Source organism: Hippocampus guttulatus, chromosome 10 (assembly GCF_054856545.1).
Source record: "Hippocampus guttulatus isolate MCC_2025c chromosome 10, RoL_Hgut_1.0, whole genome shotgun sequence".
In the NCBI taxonomy this organism is placed as follows: domain Eukaryota; kingdom Metazoa; phylum Chordata; class Actinopteri; order Syngnathiformes; family Syngnathidae; genus Hippocampus; species Hippocampus guttulatus.
Window position 1 is genome coordinate 18,109,725 of NC_141270.1, and position 23,417 is coordinate 18,133,141.

The 23,417-nt window shown below is 40.5% G+C and overlaps 1 protein-coding gene across 3 annotated transcripts in view; it reads right to left on the bottom strand.

The window, feature by feature from the left end:
• The window catches only part of LOC147199498 (serine/threonine-protein kinase VRK1-like), a 28,320-nt gene extending 7,266 nt beyond the window's left edge, over positions 1-21,054 (bottom strand). The window contains exons 1-10 of one of the 3 annotated variants that reach the window (XM_086122143.1): positions 20,886-21,054; positions 19,785-19,919; positions 17,784-17,839; positions 17,609-17,678; positions 15,547-15,634; positions 15,251-15,359; positions 12,839-12,931; positions 12,581-12,713; positions 3,501-3,621; positions 2,554-2,612 (exon numbers count right to left, since the gene is read on the bottom strand). In XM_086122143.1, the coding sequence (XP_085978269.1) occupies positions 2,554-2,612; positions 3,501-3,621; positions 12,581-12,713; positions 12,839-12,931; positions 15,251-15,359; positions 15,547-15,634; positions 17,609-17,678; positions 17,784-17,839; positions 19,785-19,914 (859 nt within the window). In that variant the 5' untranslated portion in view covers positions 19,915-19,919; positions 20,886-21,054. Of the gene's footprint in view, positions 1-2,553; positions 2,613-3,500; positions 3,622-12,580; positions 12,714-12,838; positions 12,932-15,250; positions 15,360-15,546; positions 15,635-17,608; positions 17,679-17,783; positions 17,840-19,784; positions 19,920-20,881 lie in introns of all 3 variants that reach the window. The other 2 variants (XM_086122144.1, XM_086122145.1) reach the window with 2 other exon arrangements.
• Between the last annotated feature and the right edge of the window lie 2,363 nt (positions 21,055-23,417).

Genomic DNA, 23,417 nt, shown 5'->3' on the forward strand with positions numbered 1-23,417 from the left:
GTTTCCTGCCTTGATTCCGTCAACAAGGAGTTTGAGATGTGAGTGACGGGTGACTTCAGTTGACCAAAGGGAGTCTTGCACCTTCTCTCAGAGAGTGAGGCAAGCATGGTCAGCATGTTCATGGCTGTCAACCAGCCTCAACCCAGATGTGTATTGCACATCCCGCATTCGAACTTGACTCAATGACACTGAGTTTGAAACATACCCTGTCCCTTTATCTGTGGCAGGAAGCTGAGCCTTGTCAGCATAGGACCATTCGCTCCTTAACCATACGCATGCGTAATTTATCATAACTAATAAAACAAGTCCAATTTTGTTTTGACATGTCAGTGGAACAAGTTTCCATTGTACAATAACTCTACAACACTTTGGACTTGAAGGAGAGATCAAAAATGTCACTGAAAACATCTCATATCATGGATTGTTAAATTGACTCCCGTTTACATTGAGAAATAGTCAAAAAAAACTCGAAGAAACATGTTTTTCTCCATTCTCACTAATCAGGAAGTGACCTTGACAAGGCACCGAAGCCCACCTATATCTAGCTAAATACTGGTTTATGAGCGAGCATCTTCACTCTGACAAATCTTTGCCTTGAATGCATAGTAAATAATGTTCAGTCCACTCAAAACGCCCCTTTGCACAGTGATTGGCAAAGTCTGTACATTCCAGAATTGGCCGTTGTCATTTACTAGCACTGCGGCGCAACAGACACACTGGTATAGTGTCTGTATTTTGGGGTTGCCGCTGCTGACACACACTCAATCTTGATAAACCACCTGATGTTTCCATCAATCAATCGCATCTCACACGGTAGTCAAATGACTGTTCTGATTAATACAGTGGCGCATGTAAACGGCACGCTGGAATAATTCACTTCACATGAAAACAGTTGACAAGAGATCTTCAGAGTGAATGACAAAAAAGTCGACATGTAAATTTCGATAACAGACGTGCCTATGTGGCGGCCATGTTGGTCGGGGGCGACGCTTTAAAACTTTTCAGTTTGACGCTTTTTTTTTTTTTAAACAAAATATGTATTTACAATCATTTTGTACTGTACTGAATTGGGTGTTTTTAGTCCACGAAAATATCTTTCAAGTGAACTGACAATCGGCTTGAACGTACGTCCCCTCCGTTCTATTCCGTTAAACTGAGGTTCCACTGGAAATGTATAATGGCCTTCTCATATTTATACCAACACTGCCCTCCATAAATATTGGCATCTCTGGTTAAGATGTGATATTTTGCTTCTAATAAATTCAAGTTTTGTTTACATAAATATAGGTCCAAAATTTTAAAAGGGGAATATCCAACCTTCAAGTGTGTTTACTCAATGGGGGGAAAAAACACAACAATAAACAAGTTTTCTTAGTTCTTTTACATCAAATCATGTCTTCGATAATTATTAGCTTCCTTGAATAGATTTTGTGCAACCCCCTTTTGCCAACAAACCAGCTCTTTAGCTTCTCCTCTGATGTTTCACAAGATGGGTGAATACAGAAAGGGGGATCGCCAATCGTTCCTCTTTCTCTCTAAATTTTCCAGTCACCTGGGTCCTCTCCTCTGCACTCCACTCTTTAGATAACTCCACAGGTTTTCAATGGGGGTGAGGTCTGGGGAGAAGCTTGATTATGATTTTTTTTACATTTCTACAATTTTACGGCTTTTAACACATCTTAACCAGGGGTGCCAATAAATTGATGGATAACCAGTTTTAAAATCAGAGGTTATTGAAAATTGGCATTGGAAAAAACAGTTTGGTTACAAAACTGAAAATCTCAACATTATTAAAATTGCACCCAATTTGCAATTTTAGTTCAGATTTTAGCACCATAAAGTAGATGCATATGATTTGGTGGGGCACATAAAACGATCTGCTAGGAAAGGTCCGTTGAGTTTGACACTTGTGAACACGCCGGCCTTGAGTTGACACTTGTGAACTAGATTGTCATTCATGAAAGAGAAGGCAACACAACCCCCCCTCGATACTAATCGGCTGAAAAGGGTCAAGGGCCATGGTAACACAATGTCAACACGCTGCACGTTTACAGGAGCAACAAGTTGTACGATTTCATTACTAAAGTGGCGAACATCTATTTGATTCCGGTTGCCTCTTATGTTCAGAGTCAGCAAAGCGATGAGCCAATGTCTCAAAAATATTACAATGACAAGTTATACAGCGGCCTGGGTGTATAAAGAGTGATTTTTCATGCCTGATTTATTCTGACAACATACAGGGCCAAAGATTGTAAACTCCAAGTTGAACATGTTAACGTGATTGTATCGTGGGGTCCTGAAAGTTGAACCATTCAGTATTTTCAAGCGACATGACTCGTATGAAGAAAACTAGATATTTACAACAGAGGAATGCTTAACTGAAGATCATAAGAAAAGCTTGATTTGTCTCACAATGGAGAAATTCCCAGGCCTGCAGAAATTCTCATTGTGTTGAATAATTTGAGTTTTAAAAAAAGTCTGATTTCAAAACGTCATGTTTACTCTTAAAGGGTGTCATTGAAGTGACTGCAACTTGAGATTGTTGAGACTTACCTGTGCTGGCTCCACTAACTGAAAGCTGCTGGACAGACTCTGGCAGCTTATCCATCAGTCTAAGCACCAAGCAGGACAGATAAACCGGTGAGGGAACGAGAAGGGAAAACATTATGAGAGGGGAAACATTAAGGAGGAGATACTAGGGTTGGGGAAAGGACACAGTGGCAATGAACTAAATTGAAGCAAATTATTCATCCGATTCTTATTACAAAATAGAGAACCGCCATAATTGGATTAGAGACAATTCTAACTTGTAACGTGTGAGTGTTACACAGTCTCTGCAATGCAATCTCATGGCTGAACTAAAATAGCAAATTATAAACTTGAATCCAATTTCTTCTTCTTGAATTGGCTTGTGATAGTTTGATAATCTTGGAAAACACAATGTTGGGTCCTTGACCCGTAACCTGGAGCATCAAATCAGATCGTGTCTGCTGTGGTGGGCTTTGCGTGTGTTCTTTGATGGAGCTCTGAAAGGGAATGGCAGTTTTGAATTTGGGATATAGACAATGAAATTATGAAAAACTGATACAAGATACTTCTGCAATGATTCTTAAAATGGCATTGCATTACATCAAAAGGTAGAGTTGTATCCCTGTTTTGTATATCCCTGTGTCTTTTGGACAGTATGTGTGCAAGTGCATGTGGGTATTACTTTTAATGAGAATTTCTAAGTATATTCTGAAATCCTAGTTCAATATTCCACTCCACTGGATGCTGGAATCCAGTGGAGTGGAATATTGTGCTCGAGAGGACTGGGGGATGAAATTCAACTTCCGCTCACTAAAATCAACAGAAGCTGTCCTGGTCTTAAGTCGTGCAATATATTTTTCCTCAATTACTTCAAAACACTATAAATTCAGCAATCACTGATTTAAAAATAGGTTCATCAATTATACCTCTTCAAAGTAAGCACTGTATGAGCAAGGTTTGTAGGGACCCACCTGGCCTTCGCTTCCATGACCTTAATTGCGTTCTTGAGATCATTTTCCCAAGGAAGAGAGCCACATAACCAGTGAAGAAGACAAAAACCAAGAATCTGGATGTCCCCACGTCTTGATGGAGCTTTGGCAAAAAAGAAACAAGATGTGACAAAAGCAATAATTTTCATGATTCTATTTTCATCTTATTTGTCTGTTTTCATTCCTGTGTACTTCTGTTCACAACTTCACCACTAAAATTAAACACACATTTTATATTGGGAGCCACATACCGCAAAACATTGCAATATGGGCGTAAGGTGTCATTGACAAGCAGGCAAGTCATAGGCGCTACGATGTTGTTCTTTCGGAGGAAAAATGGGTATTTATGCTGCGGGTGTCAATTTATCGCATTCATTGCGAATAATTAATTACAGTCATATTTAGCGCGTTATGTTTTTTAATCGCGTTAATCTAAATTTTAATCTCTAACTTTATTGTTTCTGTAGGTGGATTGCCTTTTTCAAACATCCCCTTATATGTGTTGGCTTCCCGTGTTGGAGTTGTTGAGGGTGGAGAAACAACTGTCAGTCACAGCCTGAAGCGGACATTGATTGGCTGTCATTATGTTTGGGCTTGTTTAGCATAAGCTGATTGGCTCCCATTGGAGTTGGGCAGGCTAAGTAAGCAGCGGTGAGGAGAGGAGAGGTGAAAATGGAGGAGCATGCGAGAGTTGTCGGCACAATGAATGGAAGATTTACTTTTCAAAAATGCCCTGACGGCACTATTGATAAAGGTAGAGTGTTGTGCCTAATTTGTAAGGAGTTTGCTGACCATCGAAGCAGCTCAAGTTTAGCCTCCCACATTAATGCAAAGCACCCAGTCGCGAGTGCATCCACAGCTAACGTTAGCACCGAAAGTGTCAGCAATATAGTGAGCTAAAGCAAAGCTCTTCACCAAACCAAACTCGAGAACACCCCGCGTATGAGGCGTCAGCATAGCTGCTGTGTCCTCAGTAGCCTACCAGAAGTGGTTGATGTTTATTTCAGCACTTTCTGAAGTGCTAACTTACAGCACTGTGGATTAAGGGTCTCTTATTTATTTTTTATTATCCGAACCAAGTTCAGTGTTGAGTACTTGTATTGCTTAGAAAAATGTTCTTACTGTTTTTGATGTTAACCTAAGCACTTTTTATTGGCCTGATGTTCTATTTTTATTTTGTAATTATTTGGAGATTTACAAAAAGAAACAAAACAGTGATATTCACCCTGGTGGTCAAAACTAAAGGTTGCAGGTAGGACTTGGGACAAGTCTCAACTACAGCAGCAAGGAAATGGCTAGCACTGCATCTGTTCAAGTCTGTTTACAAACAATGAAAGACATTATAATAAAATATTTTTTTTGTCTTTTGATCTGCCTCAATAATGTAATGAATTAAAAATGAAAATGGGGGTTTTCTTAGCACTTTTTAATGAGATTAAAATATAGACTAATTAAACCAATTAATTACGATCATAATTAATTAATCTCACAATTTTATAAATCGCGTGACAGCACTAATTTATGCGGCAATATTTTTTTATTTTAACTACATTTTTATAAAAAATAATTGTAGAAAAGGCTACAAAGTCCTAGCATGTTAACATTTTCTATGGTTATGGTTCTATGGTTTTCTTACTAATTTGCATACTTTGGATAACATTCTGTGTGAAAAGCGAGTTCAAAGTGACTTGGGTATGCACGGGGTCACATATGGCTCAAGAATTGGAAAAGGAGTTTGCGACACAGTAGGGAGTCTCGGGGCTAGTGTACGCACAGTGTTGTGAGTTCGTTTAGCAGTGTGCGTTGATTACCAGGGAGTTGTGTCATTCTTATTTAGGTGTCAGTAGTCATGTTGGAACTGGCCGTAATCTGGTCCACTGAAATGTTTTGTACGAGTATTTGATACAATGTTTACCATGTACACATGTTGCCGCGTAGTGATCGTTAAGTTGTTGTCGCCTCGTGAAGTCAGGTAGTGCAAGTGTAGCCAATTGAGTGTCACAATCAGAGCACGCGATGGAAGTGCTGCTTAAATCTTAACAATTTAACTACGCTTTGTTTAATATGGCTGAAGTTAAAGTATATTAACCTTCCACTTGGTTATTGGCCTTTTATGTCTTTCTTTAGGAAGGGCACATAAACACATCCAGACCCAAATACTCAAAGCCTACAATTGTGTACCAATGTTTTATGAAGATAGAAGTGAGTTGAATAAGGAAAACTGGAGAAGAAAGAGCAAGGAAAGCCAAACACTTGTCATGTGTATTTAGCTGAAATACTTTTGAGTTGGCCAACACGCTGGTGTAAAAACAGCTTATTTTCCTCAATCAGTGAATAAGTTGCAGAAGTCGCCTCCAATCATAGTTTATTTTGGGGTGAGGAAAATGCTAGTGTTGAATTGTTTGTCGCTCAGACATTTGAAAGAATGGGGTTTTGTTTGTTTGATTCATGGAAATCGAATGTGCAACAGCCTATCATGTCGCAAAGCAGCTTCGAAGCATGTATGTGTGTTGCATTCGAGCCAATCATTCACGCACGCATGAAGTTGTTTACAGGTTAAGAATGATGACACCCCCCCTCTGCCCCAAGCATTTCATGTGCCTCCCCTAAAGAATGAGGTCTGGTGATGGCTCTGCTGCCATTAATGTCCAAATCAACGTTTGGAATTTGGAGTAAAACGCCCAGTATTTAAGTGCCGCATTAGGTGAAATTTTGAATTGGGAACAGCCATAAATTTCCATCCACCACAATCACTAGCTGAATTACTAATGAATTCTTACACAGTATTTCAAAGAAAATGCAATGAACTTAAGAGTGCTTGCATATTACGGTATGTGAGAGAAACCGCATGGATCTACATTAATTTGTGAAGTGCATCAATACTTGAAAACCAAGTCCATCCACAAGGGTCGAGCCCGGAGAGATTTAGCAACTCAATACAGTAATGGCCGTCACACGTCTTTGGAGAAATTACGTATCGACTGGTTTCATTTGAGGGGAGAAATCTCCTCCCTGAGCCATGACTGGCATTGATTCTCCCCAGCCAACGGGGAGGTCTAATGGGAAGCATGGTCCTGGCCACCCAGTACAAGATAATCAACGGGTTGGTGGTAATCTGACTGCACGATAACAGGTTTGTAGCTGTAGCTGTGTAGGCATTTATAAAGCTTGACTTATTCATTTTTGAAGCATTCCGTCTTCACAGTGTGCACAGAATGGCAGCATGTTGGCATGTATGGTTAAGGAAAGAGTTGAGAAAAGGAAATTGCTTCCAATGAAACTATGTTGAGTGAATAAAACACTCGTCGGCCTTCACTCGAGTCATTAAATTGCCTGCACGTGGCGGGGAGCCTCAACAATCGATGAGGATCAGAAAAATGAGAAGTGTTCTAAGGTTTTAAACTATCTACTTACTTATAACCCTTTACTGCTGAGAAAAACAGCAACACAAGCGCAACTGGAGGAACAGTGATGTAAGATCCCTAAAAAGTTTCCAATGGGTTAAAATAACTGGCATACACATTATGAGTGGACTAAAAACTCACCTACTTGCTGTCATGAGAAGTGAAGCAAGCGGCGGCCACGTTACATTGCCACTCACGAAGGTATGTAACTTGAATACATGTAACTTGATTACTCTGTTATTTTCTGTCTCTTTGGCAAAAACGCCACAGTGTGTGGCGTGCAGTTCCGAATAAGTCTGGGAGAAACGCTACAGGCACATTTCATCGTAACGTCGTAATAATTTTTTCTCTTATTAGGTATATCCTTTGAGTGCTACTCAATGATTTGTCTGCACCATATTGTGAGAACCAGTCGCAATGAACTGGAAGCAAAGCCCATCGGGGGGGGGGGGGGGGGGGGGGATATACACACGTGAAATGTAAAGCTAACCTCTGTGAGTCACAATGGTCGATTGCAAACACTGAAGTTTGTTCTTTGACAGGCACCCTAAAGGGATCTGAACATAAACACGCACGAATAACAGCATTTTTAGAAAGAAAAAAATAATACCTCCGACTGGGTCTCTGCGCTAAATTAATATCAATATGCACGGCGACAACTCCAAAATAGTATGAACTAACTACAAGTTGTCATAGCATACTAAAATTTAAGTCTACAACGTCTATGTTTTAAGCGCCATGGTCTGTAGCAGTGAATCTTGGGCGACAAATGCATCATGGAAAACAAGCTCAATGGACTGCACATGCGATGCATATTACCAGTACATATTTTACACATCAAGAGGCAAGACAGAATAATCAACACTGTTCTATAAAAAGCCAAGATTACCAGCATATACAGCTTGCAGTGGAAACGACAAATGCATTGGCTTGGGCATTTTGTATATATGGATGATGGCAGGATCCCGAAGGACCTCCTACACGATATGGTGAGCTAACAAAAGGCGAAAGGCGGACTGGTAGACCACTATTGTGCTACAAATGCCTCTTTTCTATGAGCTTCTAACAGCCTCACACCACACCAGTCCGCTATGGCCAGCACCACAACGCACATCGTCCGTTGCTTTTCCATTACAACGCGAGCACGGGTGGGATGGGTGGGATTAACTGTACTGTGCAAGCTTAAACTGCACTATTTACACTTACGGCATAGCATAACATTTTATGAGAGGCAAGTCTCCGTCATTGCTTTTTCAAAATATGAATTGCCGCTGCATGATGCAGTGACGTCGCCAAATTACCGCCAATGACGTTTTCACATGTAGATGAAAAATCAATTTCCGGGCCGGCCGGCCACTGTCAAGACAAAAATACGGTTGATACAGCACACATATTTGGTGTCTTATAACAATATTGAATCATGTTTTCAATTTCACGTTATTACGGATGAAATGATTTTGCGAGCGGCAAGCATTGAGTTTTCGCTTCTCGCGTTCATTCATTCTGAATCAGGGGTTCTTAACCTGGGTTCGATTGAACCCTGGGCGTTCGGTGAATCGGTCTCAGGGGTTCTCCGGAGCTTCTTCCATGGAGGTTAAGACACACCCGACTCAACATGTCAATTAGTTTTGATACGCCCGCTTGGCCATCACTGGCTGCAGATGATCACATTACATTGCTTGTCCAATCAGTGCGGCGGGAAATTTACTTCACTCAGTAGTCAACATGTGACTGTCGTGATAGTACATCGTGTGATTTCTTTAGAATGCTTTAATACATGCTATGTCGAGAAAAAAAAATAAGTGGTTGGACGAATACTGTATGTACTACATGGATTCACATGCATCACAGGACGTGATGGGACTCAGCATCTTATCTGCATGATTTATCATGCCAAATCGAGCAACTCTAGTCTCACAATGTAAAACTGAAGGAACACTTCTTGAATCAGATTTTTATTTTTCAGTAATGAAGGGTTCGGTGAATGTGCATATGAATTGGTTGGGTTCGGTACCTCTAACAAGGTTAAGAACCACTGTTCTGAATGATGGCCAATTTACAGTCATAAAATATAAACTATTTTACTCTTAGCCATTCTTAGTGTTTTCAGCCGTGAGTTTTGGTTCGTATTGGGAGCCCCATAGCCTGCGACTGAGAAGTTTTCTGACACTAGGCTTGACCTTTCAAGGCAGAAGGGCTTGAGAGTCTTTAATATCTCAATGCACCCTGCGGATTCATGACACCCTGTGCCAGACAGTGTAATGTGGCCAAAGAACACAACCAAGCTTCTTCCATGTTTCACAATAGGAACTGTGTTTTTTTTTCTTTTTGCTTGGTAAACTTAAGTTTAGTGTCTGTGAACAGACTTCATGTGCCTTGCCAGAAATGTTCCAGGTCTGATTCCTCTTTCCAAAGGGTATTCCCCCAGAAGCTTTATGGATTGTCAACATGCATCCAGGATGTCTCCCATTAAGTCCACTTTGGCTCAAACTACAACAGATGGCGCATCCCAACACTGATGTACCTTGACTTTGTAATTTGCCTTTAAGGTTGTTCTGGACTTTTTAGTTACCATTTCATCGTATCTGTTTCTTTAATTTGCCATCTATTGTGTTTTTGTAGCGAGACTCATCAAGGCTGGCAACAGTCCCGTGGACCTTTAACTTCTGAATAAACTGTAGCCACGAGAACATTAAGGCTTCAAGATGGTCTAATAGATTTTTGATTCTGTGCTTCACTTTTCGTGGTCCATGTTCAGTGTGGTAGATGCCAGTCACCTACTACATACTACGTGTCACCCTTTAAAGTGAAAGTCAAATCAAAAATGTTCTTTGCACTGGTATGTTCTATATATCCCCACTAGTCTAATCACAGTATTATGATTAGTAGTGTGAATAATTCACTCTTTTTCAGCCATCCAAGGAAGCTGACATTTACTGCAGCACCGCCCCGCCCCCTGCTTGTAACAGAAAATTTGCATCCAAGTGCTCATTCGGACATCACGTGACCAAACCCCATAAACGCGTCAGCCATGATGCTCGCAATTCGAGCCTTTGGGCATTTAAACTGCAACTTCAGTCAGCATATATTGCAAAGAACATGTTTGACTAATTCCGCCTGAAATAGGCAGACAGACTGATTACCAGTTTTAAGACACGTGTGATGCTAACATTAGGGCACACCTTAGTTTAACATGTCTCGACAGCCAACTTGAGTACTTACATTACTTGCAGGGGGGGGGGGGGTTGTTTATATAGCCTCAATTATTTCGTTCCACCTTTATCTTATGTGCATTTTAAAGGACTTTGTAAAGGAAAAAAAAGGTTAACTCAAAGCAAGAATGAGAAAATTTTGCAAAAGGCTGTCTATGGTTTTGCCTGTTATGTATAATATCATTGTCAGACTTCCGAAGATCCAGCTCAAACTAATTTCTGTCAAAATAAGTTTTAAACTATTTTAATTCTATACATACAGTAATTTAATGTTCCATTCAAATTGCCAAATTGGAATTCAATAGCTATTGCTGACCGGTCAATATTATTTGATGCATACACCACGCTGATAGCAAGCATACAATATTGACCCGTTTGGAGATTAAGTTAGCCAGCGTGGAGGTCATATGTGGCTTTGACATCCTGCTAACCAAACATCAAAGTCGCCAATTAATGGGGGAAGAAAGCATGTTGCAGGTTATGACTTCAGCTCATTAGAACGTTGTTAAACAGAGACAGTGTTGGGGAATTCTGCAGGGGCGGTGGAGGGACAATCGATGGTCAATGAGTAGAGAAGAAGGATGCGAGCAGGCAATTTGCCAGTTAATGTTTTCCCAATATCAGTCGAGGGAGGTGGCGACTGACAGGCGGTTTTTACATGTACTGACTAACAGGATTGAAATACAGTCAAAGCTATAAGAACCTCACTGTGCTTAATTAACATTTGTTTGGTACACGTATCAAAACTGTGAACATTGTCCAAAGAATCTCTCTTAGAATTGTTTTGTTGATTTTTTTTTTTACACGATAATCAGCATCTTGCATGGTGTGGAAGTCATTTTTTTGTGAGTCACCAATCACTCTCATGGTTCCATGAAATAAAACGCAAAGTATATTCAAAATACAAGCAGGAACAAATCAAAATAAAAAGCAGTGTTTAGAATTGTGAAGAAGCAAGCGTGACTGTGCTTCGTCGATATGATGTGAATGAATGTGCCATGCAAAATGATGAACCCTTTGTCTGGCTGTTCACTAGCAAAATGCAAATCATTCCGCTTCTGGGCGAACGACCTCCGCTGGCCAATGACGTCACGCTTCAGCAACACCAATGCCCCATTAAGTAAGAGTCTGATGTGCTCGTTTATTATTTCCATTTGTTCGATCAATTCCTCCGAACCAATAATATTCATAGTTATAATGTTATTTCTACAAATAATATGGTCACAATATTTTGAAAAAGGGTCTTTAGTTGACATCAGTACTGTCAGTCAAACGTCAACGTGTGCTTGTTTGGTCCTCACCATTGTTAACAATGGGAAGGCCACCATGCTAAGTTTTTTTTTTTTACTCCCTTCCATAAAGTAATACGCTTATTATTGCATCACAGTGGCTAAGTAGTTAATATGTGCAATTTGAATGATAGACGGGGTGGGATTAAATAAATGTTCTTCTTCCGACTGCCTTTCAGGCACTTTGAGTTTTGTTGCCAATGTGCTCATTTGTTATTGGAATGTTCTTGTTGAAATATGATTATATGTGTCCCCACATAGTTAAGAGAAATACAACTAAGTCAGTTTTGAATTGTGGTTTTTTTGTTATTTAATGAAAAAGGAAAAAAAAAGATGGTGTCCGGTCGGGTCTCTCTTCATCAAGATAGTTTTGCTTTTATTGCACATTCCCTATCCTGTCAGTCTATCTGTCCATTTGACTACTTATATTTCATCTATCATTTTTATTTGTAAGACCAATGATCAATTATATACTTCAATACATAAAAGAATGTTGATGTTGATAATTCATGGTGTACAGTCTATTAAGATTATTTACTGGACCAAATATCACTTCCAACATTTATATTAAAAAAAACATTATTATTATTATATATCTCTGCGGGACACACACTGACTTCACCGGTATCGCTTGCGTTGCCGCATTGGGCTCGTTGCACTCTCACGTTGTCAAGCTTGTAATCATAACTTTCGCCGTTTTTTTGAAAGGGGTGGTTACCAGCAAGAATTCTATAAAAGACAACATCTCTGTGTGCTCTTTCCACACGACTCACAAGCGTGTGTTTTATGCCTCCAAGATGCGCGCACAGCCAGACTTAACTCATTCACTCCCAAAGATGTATTTAGATTTAGAAAAGGGTCTGATGGCCAATGGCCAGCCATTCTCAGACCCTTTTCAAGTACAGTCAGTATAAAATGAGGAGCTGGGATTAAACGTGTGGCGTCTGAAAAGACATCATAATACGTCTTTGGGAGTGAATGCGTGTTAATGTATGCATTTGTCACATGAAATTGATCTATAAATGCATTTTTTATTGTACTGGATTTGTCAAAAATCATATTTTTATTTTTCACTAAAAAAAGGTTCGGTGAATGTGCATATGAACTGGTTGGGTTCGGTACCTCGAATAGTCATAATAGTAGTCATCTAAACCTACCAACGCCTTTGTGGGCATCAAGACTGGTGTATTCAATGGTTCCATTGTGGCCTTTCTTGGGATTTTCCTTATACTCCTTTTGGACTCCATCAACACAGTACCTGCGGGCCAGCCCATAGTCGACTAAATAGAGCTGCAATTCAGCAGAAAAAGACATGATACATTCATTATAACAAAAACGTCAACACTGCGATGACATGAGTGTGTGCAGCATTTTTGTTTGAAAATGAAACTGGCAAAGATCTGTCATAAACTAACCTCTTGAGGGTTTCTATGACCCAGCATGAGGTTGGAAGCTTTGATGTCTGCATGAACAAATTCATTCTCGTGCACATACTCCAGTATATCCACCTAAAGGAGAACAACAGAATGGCATGGTTGAACCGGAATTTGTCAAGACCAGTACACCAATTACACTTTCAAGTGTCTCAAACAATGGTTCTGAAAATGGGGCCCCTGGAGTCCGTGAACAGCAGCCTGGGAGGTTACAAAATAATTAGCAATAAATGATGTTGCCTGTTGCTGTATGTTGTATAGGGAGAAGTTACAGTATGATGTTAGATTTGTGCCACAATTACAGGCACCCAAGAGGAAAATTGGAGCACAATAGTGTTTCACGACCAGATATTTTTTTCCCCTCTTGATAGTTGGGTTTTATTACGGCCCCAGAAGCGAAAGCGACCGCTGCAAGGTCTCGATTGTTTTTGTAGAAATTATTATTTTAATAAATTTATTTATACATTTTCCATAAAAAATAATCACATTTTGGGGGAGTTGAATGAAGATGTATGAAAACTCATCAAATTTGATCGGGCGTGGTGAAATATTTGATCTTTTAATGTTGTCATAAACGAAAAACAAAGCACCACTTACAGTGGAAAATCAAAAACCAATCCTGTACATTTGACCTAGGCCTGCGAAGATTGACAAGCATGTGTAGCACCTCGAGATGTAAAGCAAAAGCCATAGTCTAAAATGAACAGGTAGCGTGCTCTGAATTTTTTGTGTCCAATTTCGGCCCATTTATAGGGGCCAAAGTTTTCCACCCTTGTCCTAGAATATTAATCTGATTGACTTCAAACTTTGGCGATACCATCTCAAGACCTGGGACAAAAACAAGGGTTTCGTCCATGTGTGCCCTGCTATTGGCTGGCAACCAGTTCAGGTTGTACCCCATCTATTGACCAAAGAAGGCTGGGATAGGCTGCAGCACGCCCAGCCAGGACCCTCATGAGAATAAGCAGCTCAGATAATAATAATCATAATCATCATCATTATCATAATGTTTAATATATCTGAACATACCAGTATGAAATAGTTATACTGTGACACACTTTTTATCAATCAAATCTTCAACGTGATCACTTCACAACACCATAATGTACGCTCTGATCACTTTATATGATCAGGTACTTTTTTCTTTTTCTTGTGCTGTGGGTCATAACATTAACCAAGGTCAGGTGATGCTTACCTGTTTGCAGACTCATGCAAGCTTTAGTTCACAATGCCATTACACAATTTGTTTATTGTGTGGGAAGACAAATTTTATTCGTTGATGGAACACCAACGAACATTTTCATCGGTCAGCACACAGATTGATGTACTGTGTCAACCAAGAGCAACATAGCTTTGCTGTCACAAGACAAAGCCTATTGTGTTGAATGCAGCAAACATGCTTCATCTATCTGGAAACAAAGTCATTATACGAGTCCAGGGTCTTGACAGCATCAAAGTCCTCACAAGTGTGGGCCCTTGTGTTTGTAATCAACAAATTTAAGATGTGGTGATCCTTCGCTACTTTGCGGTTCACTTGTCGCGGTTTCAGTGCATCGCGGATTTTTCAAAAGCATTCATCAAAAAATAAATAAAAAATAGCGAAAATGCCGCAAAAGGTCCGCGAGAGGCAGCGAAAGTCAGCAAAACAACAGCGAGTCACATAGAGCAACTTATACAGTACTACATGTTTATGTTTACTGTATTTTGTTATTTATACACTAACCTAACTTGTGTGTGTATATATATATATATATATACAATATATATATATATATATGTATTAGTATATAGCATTAAGTAATGTTAATTACTACAGACATATACTTCTACATGCATGTACACCATTGAATTTGGCTAATAAATATTACCGGTATATACTGTATACTCATACACTTGTACATACACCTGTACAGGAGGTACTGTTCCTACTTTGCAAATTTTCCTCTTTCGTGGGAGGTCTAGGTCCCCAATAACCGCTATAAGTGAGGGATCATTGTATTGTGATTTTTCATTCCGGGGAACATTTGACAAGTCTGACTTTGAGTCTTTAGTTTTTCAACAACTCGACTTGGAACGACTGGTTCCAATGTCCCAATATAGTGGACAGGGGTCATAATAGAGAAACTAGAGATAAGTAGACTGATGCTGGACAACAGTAACTAACAATGGATAAGGCTTCTCTTGCATGTTTTCCTTTGAATATGGCGCCGTAAACTAAGCGTGAGTAAAATAACGTCCGCAAGAAGGGTCTATTGTGACTTTGTCATTGGTAAGTAAAGACTGTTAGAGGGGTCTTTAGATCGTTTGAAGGATTTTGATCTGCATACTTTTATGTATGTTTATAAAAATGAGTACATCTATGTGTTTCGTGTGGTTGATAGTCTCATTACTCACCAGTACTTGACCAACACGGAGCACAGTAGCCTTCTTAAAGCGGCCTCCATTACGCTCGCTCATTTTTTGTAGATCAGTGCCCAGTCGCTCCATAACCATAAATCGATACCTGAACAGAAAGAACAGATTCACGAGTGAGAGCCTTTCAAGTGGTTAAGAAGGAACTAAAAGTTTTCACTTTTAATTCTAGAAAACTGAGAAGATGGACGTTTCAAAACGCAAGCTTGTAAAAAGCTACTGAATGCCACTCAAATCCACATCCACATAAGACCATCCAGCACAAAACACAATCATACCTGAGGCCATTATACTCGGTTTGCCCTGATCCCCAGTATTTTGGGATCCCAAGATGGTCAAGTCTTCTACTTCTCATCCATTGTTGCACTAAAACAAAGTGACAGAAGTGATAGAGATTATGTTTTGCACACGCTTGATGACTTCAGAACATTCAGATATCAGAAATCTCGGGTGGCACCATCGAGTGAGGAAAATACAATACAATACATGCTGATTTATATAGCGCTTTCACAACAGCGGCAGCTGTAACAAAGTGCTTAACAAAACAGTTAACATAAAGTAAAATAATAAACACAACACATAACATAAAACACGGACAGTCGTGCAGTCCTAACCACTTTTCCGTCACACGCTTTGTTGTTTGAAGCAGTTTGAGATGAAAGAGGAGAGCATCAAAGTGTCCTTTAACCAGTGGATCAGAGACGTCATGCTCAAAATGTGCACACGTCAGCTACAAGCTAAGTTTCAAAGTCAACAAGAAGCTGTAGCATCCATTGATGAAAAAAGAGATTGGTTCACTTCTCCTGTCCCATGGAAATCCATTTCAATTCCAAGCGGCGACTTTCGGTTCCAAATACGCATCGGCGCTCTGCACCGACGCTCCTCTCTCCTCATCCTCAAATCCAGCCGCACCATCGCTGACTGTCCAACAGCGCCGACATCTCCACTGAACAAAACGGGGTTGTGAAAAATGCTGCCCATTACAGGCGCAAAAAACACAAGCGCCCCAGGTCTGTCCAGCACCGACAGTCAATGGCGCCGACATTCCTCCCAATCAAAATCTGTGCTGGTACAGGCGTGCTGCCGAGAAGGCGCAACCACCAAGCACAGATATTTCTCCTTTGACGAATGTCGTGGCCAAAAAAACGGTGAAAACAGTCCATATCAGGTCCACACGATGAAACAACAAACAACATGTGACAAAACAAAAGACAAAACAACAAAAAAAGAACAAAAAAGCAAGGCTCTTGAAGAGGGAAAAAATTAAAAAAATGAAAGGCTGATGGCCCCAAAAACATTTAACCTCAGATTCTGACTTCAGTCCAAAGTCATTTGATCAAGAATAAAAAGTTGGCCTATATATATTTGCATTTGGGGTACATTAACAAACGTACCCGCACACAAAAACGCACAGAGAGCTATTGACTGAGCAAAACAGTAAGTCTTGTCTTAGGTCTCGCTTCTTCCAGTTTGACTAGCTCCCAACCAGAATGGCAGCTGGACAGTGGTTGGTGGCGGCTCGAGAATCATTGTGTTAGAGGGTCCTCTCAATGCCTTTCAACCAAGGCGCTGAAAAAAGCAAAAGGAGTCGGCTAACTGCCACTTGGGTGCATATTTATTTCTGCTTCTTATTAATTACTGTTAACTTACAGCTGTGAGGTACGACGATACATAATCACTGATACGATATGAAACCTTTACCGTGTGATGTAGTAATCCAATCCAATACTGGGTAACTATATCAGGCTGATACCAGCCTTATTTCAAGGTATTGGGTACTCGTGACGGCTGCCAATACGACTATTGTGGCCATTTTTCTATCAGGTAGCAAATGGCATGCATGGCTGACAAAACAATTTTCTCAGTAAACTGCATCCATGTCAATCCTCTCATATGACCATGAAGATGCAATTTCTGGAAGCATATGCATGTTTATAAGGTTTATAGTAATGCTGAGAGTGCATTATTTGTGTGTTGCTACCAAAATGTGTTTATTTTCTAACTGGCTTTCTGTGTTTTTCTCTGAATTCTGAATTCCATCTGTGTGCATCTTCTAAAATGCCAATTAGGATGCTATTTCTATGTATATGGTTGTTTATCTGGCCGCTCCGTGAGCCGTAACCTGACCATAGTGGAGGGGTTTGTGTGTCCCACTGATCCAAGAGGGATAACTTTATCCCCCTAGCAGGGTCACCAATGGCAAACAGGTCCTCAGTGAGGGGCCAGACAAAGCATGCTTCATTTGACCCCTTACAGCATGATGACAAACATTAACAGATCACACTTTTCCTTGGTATAATTGTGCAGATATCACTGTCCTGAAAATGTGGTGGTACTCACTGCTTTCTGGTTTGGCTGCCCTTATGTAGAAGCAGAGCTCGGAGAACAGGGGGCCATTCTCAAGGTACTCCTGCACAATGAATTCATCAATTCAAAAGAAATTCAGCTAGATCTAATTCCATGTAATACTCACAAACAACACATGTGCATCTTCACAAACTGTAAACATACGCACCACTTTTACCACAAAGTCGGTATCCGTTGAGACGGGGCTGCCAAGGTCTTGGGATGCTTTAAGATTGTATGAGGCAGACGGGGAAGAGGACATGTCCAGGCAGAAGTCATATGATATTCAAAAACAAACCCAAATCAAGATACGTACAGATCAGTCCTCTGAAATGAAATCAGTTTGATAGCAGTTTCTGACTGAAAAGCATTCTCTTTTTGAGGAAGGATGATTGAATATGCCAATTTTAACCTGCCCCCTGTAGAGTATCAGTAAGCACCTTAAATTTTTGTAGCTATTACTGTCTTTGGGATTGTTGTCATTTTCTGTATGTCTTTTTCTCATAAATTCAAATGACTTCTCACGTCATGGGGGATCTTGTCACTATGCGAGAGTAGCGAATCAAAACAACATGGCAGAAACACTGAAATCCAACAAGCTTGAAGGCAGAAGCTTGGTGGTTTTAAAAAAACATGAAGACAGCAGTTAACTGAAACTAGGTGAGACAGTCACATGAACGTGAATGTCATGAGTTTGCTGTCTTTTTGCCACTTTATTTACGCAGTGGTTGGAATTTAATAGTAAATGATTGTAAGTGATTGTTTTGATCACATCATCTTCAATAAAATAATCATGATTAATTCATGCAACTGCATTGGGTTCAATTGTTAATGTAAAAGATTTTTACTCAAGCACCAAGTTCGAGCAGGAAGTTTCTATTCCAGTATTTGCAGCATTGCTTCTTCTGAGAATGTCTCCCACATGAAATTAAAATTGATACTGCATGAAATCCTTAAGTCAAGTACAACTTTATTGTACTTTATTATATATACTGTACTTATATACTGTATATACTTAGACTTAAATATACTTTACTTTATTACACTTTGATCCTCTCCTCTTCCATCTATAACTGCTTCAAACAACAAAGTGTATGCAGGAAAAGTGATTAAGATTGCACGACTGTCTGTGTCTTTGGTGTTGTGTTGTGTTATTTTGTTATTTTGACTTCAAGATGGCACCGCAAGAGTGGCTGCCTTTCCAGCAGCTCCTATCTTTTGTTCTTCTACTTCTTCCTTTCATAACTTTGCTGCTGTGAATTGGGAATGTCTCCATTGCGAGACTAATAAAGGATTTCTTATCTTATCATATCGTCAAATGTGCACATACAGCACAGATGAAATGTCTTGCCTCTCAAGACAACATGCAACAAGAGGAGCCGCTGCGGGTGGCCGCGCCGCCATCAAAAGAAAAGTTAACATAAAATGACAAAATAATACAAGACAACACATAAGACACGGACAACCGTGTTGTTTGAAGCAGTTATAGACGAAAAAGGAGTGAATCAAAGTGTCCTGAATTGTAACTGAATTGAAACTCAATCATAGTGAGTTGTGAATCAAATCAGGCCCTTTTGGATCACATCGATTTTGGAAATTGAAATCGATACCCAGCCCTAGTAACTCTGGCCCGAGTAACTCCCAACTGTTCACCTAAATTGAATGCTAATACTCAACTCAACCCTATTTGTAGAGCACTTTGAAACAACCACCGCTGTATACAAAGTTGTGTACGTGGAGCAAAAATAATGTATCCAATAACAAACACAAAAACAATACATGAATAACAAAGTCAGTAGAAAGCACAAAAACAGTAAAACTAAATATCAAGTCTTATGCTGAGTCAAAAGCCAAAGAATAAAAATTTGTTTTAAGAAGAGTTTTAAAGCTGGGCAGAGATGGGGCTTGCCGAACGTTCAGTAGGTCATTCCAAAGAGAGGGACCAGCAACGGAAAAGGCTCGATCCCCTCTGAGCCTCATCTTAGTTCTTGGTACCTCTAATAGTGTCTGGTCCGCAGACCTGAGGCACTGGCCAGGTGGAGGAGCTCACACACGTAAGGTAGGGTGAGGCTACTTAAACATTTGAAAACAAATAACTGGATCTTAAAAAGAACTCTAAAATGTATAGTGTGTGTGTTAGTGTGTACTTGTTATGCAATGTTCTGATTACCGTGGTAGATCAGTCCAAAGCCACCTTGACCTAGGATTTTCCCCAGCCTCCATTTCTTCTTCCCCTGGTCAGTCAATATGAAGCCGTCCGGGAGGGGTTTGGGGAGTGCCCTCTTTTTCGGAGCCGTCATTGAAACTTAACACATGACAAAAATAATGTGTCACAACAATAATTTGTTTAACAGAAAATTTAGTAAATCATACAAAACCAATTATAGATTGATCTGCAATGCACAGACTGACCAAAACAATACTGAGGGTGAAGAAAACAGACTGGTAATTGAAATTCAATTATTTGCGATTATTCCCATGGCATTGAATCAATCACAAGAGGACTGCTGTTTATCTTATAAGATGTTCATTGGAGGATTTATGAGAACACACAAATTTTAATAAGATATATAGAAAAAAAATACTGTTAGCAGCTCTATTTGTGAAATAAAAATAAGATATGCTGATTGTGAAATAAAATGTGAGTGTTATCATTTCACCTTGAATTTGCATTACAAGGCTTCTTATACAGTACTTCCATCAAGTGATTATTGTAAAGTAGTTGTTGTAAGGGATTTGAGCAAGCCCTTTTCACTTCTATTATTACATTTTAAAACCAATACATGAATTTAACAATCACATATTAACAGTGACATAACTGTGCGTTGGGTCATATCGATTCCAAGCCAATCGGGTCGAGAACGACATCAGGCCTTACAGGTAATCTTTGTTGTTTTTTTAGGGGGGCGGGGGGTTGCAAAATATTTCGACTATGTTTAGACTGCAATAAATAATGGCATCAGTTCCAAATCAGCTGGGAGATATGCCGATGCTATATCCCGCGTCACAAAACGTTTGCCTTTTGTCAGTAGTTGTTTTGCTGTTTGTCCCGAGGAACATTACTGTGAATTCAAAACTCACAGCATCAACCTAGTTCACGGCACACCCACCTTTGCATAATGGCAAGCTCAACAATCTTTATTCCTTTGACAGTACAGTTCATACAACTAAGTACCGCTTGCAGCAACAGTAGTTTGATAGCCATCAAAGTAGCAGCTAACTTAGCCATGTGGTTGACATTTTAGCCACCGAATGTTGAATACATACCAACCTGCCAAGGGAATTGTCCGCTTGTTATGTTTGGTCCTGTACAAGAATGTTACAACGTGCTGTCGTTGGTAATTCTTCGATGTGAATTTTGTCAAAACACTTGGAGTAAATCACGTCAAAGACGGGCTAAAAACAAAACCCCCATCACTTCCTGAAAGTTTTCCCTCCCGCTCAAGTAGCATCCAATCAAAAAAACGTCATGTGACGACCCAGCGCCAATAAAAAAGCTGCTTAGGCAGACAGACGTTTGGATGCAGGGTTTAAAAAGCGCCACAGCCCACACAGTCATTGCTGATTTCCTGGAGTTACGGTGGACAATTATAGAGCAGTGCTTCCTAAACCTTATTGAGCCAAAGCACATAGTTTGCCTTACACCACCGAACTAAACATTGGTAAAGATTATATGTACAGTACGAAAGTAACTGTGATAGCAGTCACTCATCTGTCACAGATCGGAGGGTTCCAGTCATAGTTACAGGGTTACAGGTCAAATTCTGCTATAAAATGTCAGTTAGTTGTTGGAGAGATGCTGTTATGCTCCTGACTACTGTCAATGTAACTTTGAGCAAAGCACTGATAGCCAGGCTGTCGCGACAGCTATTAAATATCATGACCTGAGCTGTTTTTCTCTTCTTCTGAAACCAAGAAAACTATCCATCCATCCATCCATTTTCCGAACCGCTTGATCCTCACTAGGGTCGCGGGGGGTGCTGGAGCCTATCCCAGCCATCTCCGGGCAGTAGGCGGGGGACACCCTGAATCAGTTGCCAGCCAATCGCAGGGCACACAGAGACGAACAACCATCCACGCCCACACTCACACCTAGGGACAATTTAGAGTGTCCAATCAGCCTGACATGCATGTTTTTTTTGGAACGGAGCACCCGGAGAAAACCCACGCAGGCCCGGGGAGAACATGCAAACTCCACACAGGGAGGCCGGAGCTGGAATCGAACCCGGTACCTCTGCACTGTGAAGCCGACGTGCTAACCACTGGACTACCGGGCCGCCCCCAAGAAAACTAAATTAACCAAATAAACATTGTTTAACAAATGTATTAGGCCACTTGTTATAAAAATGATAACAGACCATTCAAATTCATTGATATCATACACATCCTTTCAAATTTTGTAAAATGAGAATGTTTTGCCATTGGGAAAATGAATGAAGAAGTTCTAACTGAATTCACATTTGTATAATAATAATTATACTCATAAATAATAAATAAAATAAATAATTTGATTTTGATGGCGGCCCGGTGTTCATGTGGTTAGTGCGCCGACCTCACAGTGCACAGGTCGTGGGCTTGATCCTGGTTCCGGCTTTCATTTTAATCAAGAAAAATAATGTGCTATAAAATTGTATTATTCATATTTATGCAGGGGGCGGCCCAGTGGTCCAGTGGTTAGCACGTCGACCTCACAGTGCAGGGGTACCAGGTTGTTCAATCCAAACTCTGGCTTCCCTGTGTGGAGTTTGCTTGTTCTCCCCGGGCCTGCGTGGGTTTTCTCCGGGTACTCCGGTTTCCTCCCACATTCCAAAAACATGCATGGCAGGCTGATTGAACACTCTAAATTGTCCCTAGGTGTGAGTGTGAGCGCGGATGGTTGTTCGTCTCTGTGTGCCCTGGCAACCGATTGAGGGTGTCCCCCGCCTACTACTCGAAGATGGCTGGGATAGGCTCCAGCATCCCCGCGACCATTGTGAGGATAAAGCGGTTCGGAAAATGAATGAATATTTATGCAGGCACCATGGTGATCCACTGGTTAGCACATCCACTTCACAGTGCAGACGTGTAGGGTTTGATTCTGTGTGGAGTTTGCATCTTCTCCCTGTGCCTAGGCGGGTTTTCCCTGGGTACTCCGGTTTCCTCCCACGTTCTAAAAACAAACATGGCAGGCTGATTGAAACCTCAAAATTGTCTGTAGGTGTGAGTGTGAGCGCGGATGCTTGTTCGTTTCTGGGTGCCCTGCGATTGGCTGGCAACAGATTCAGGGTGTCTCCCGCCTACTGCCCAAAGACGGCTGGGATAGGCTCCAGCATGCCCCATGACCCTTGTGAGGATAAAGCGGATCAGAAAATGGATGGATGGATGACATTATTAACTCAAAAGGAAAACTTTTCCCAGTACTTTTATTTTATTTATTTTTTTGTTAATTAAAAATGATGGTGGGCGGCCCGGTAGTCGAGTGGTTAGCACGTCGACTTCACAGTGCAGAGGTCCCGGGTTCAATTCCAACTCCGGCTTTCCTGTGTGGAGTTTGCATGTTCTCCCCGTGCTTGCGTGGGTTTTCAATTAAGTAACAGCAATCCGAAGTAGGAGAAGCAGTCTCTTGTAAATTGCTTACCTAACATACATACTAAAATCAATAACAGTTGTTTTACCGAATTTCAAGTATGCCAGTTGTAACGAAGGCTGATCTGTCTTTTGTTATAGAACATGGTCATTGATCAATACCACACCCGGCTGATAACTGTGGCTGCAGGAGCAAATGCAGTACTTGCAAAGACAACACATTCTCACCCTCCCAATC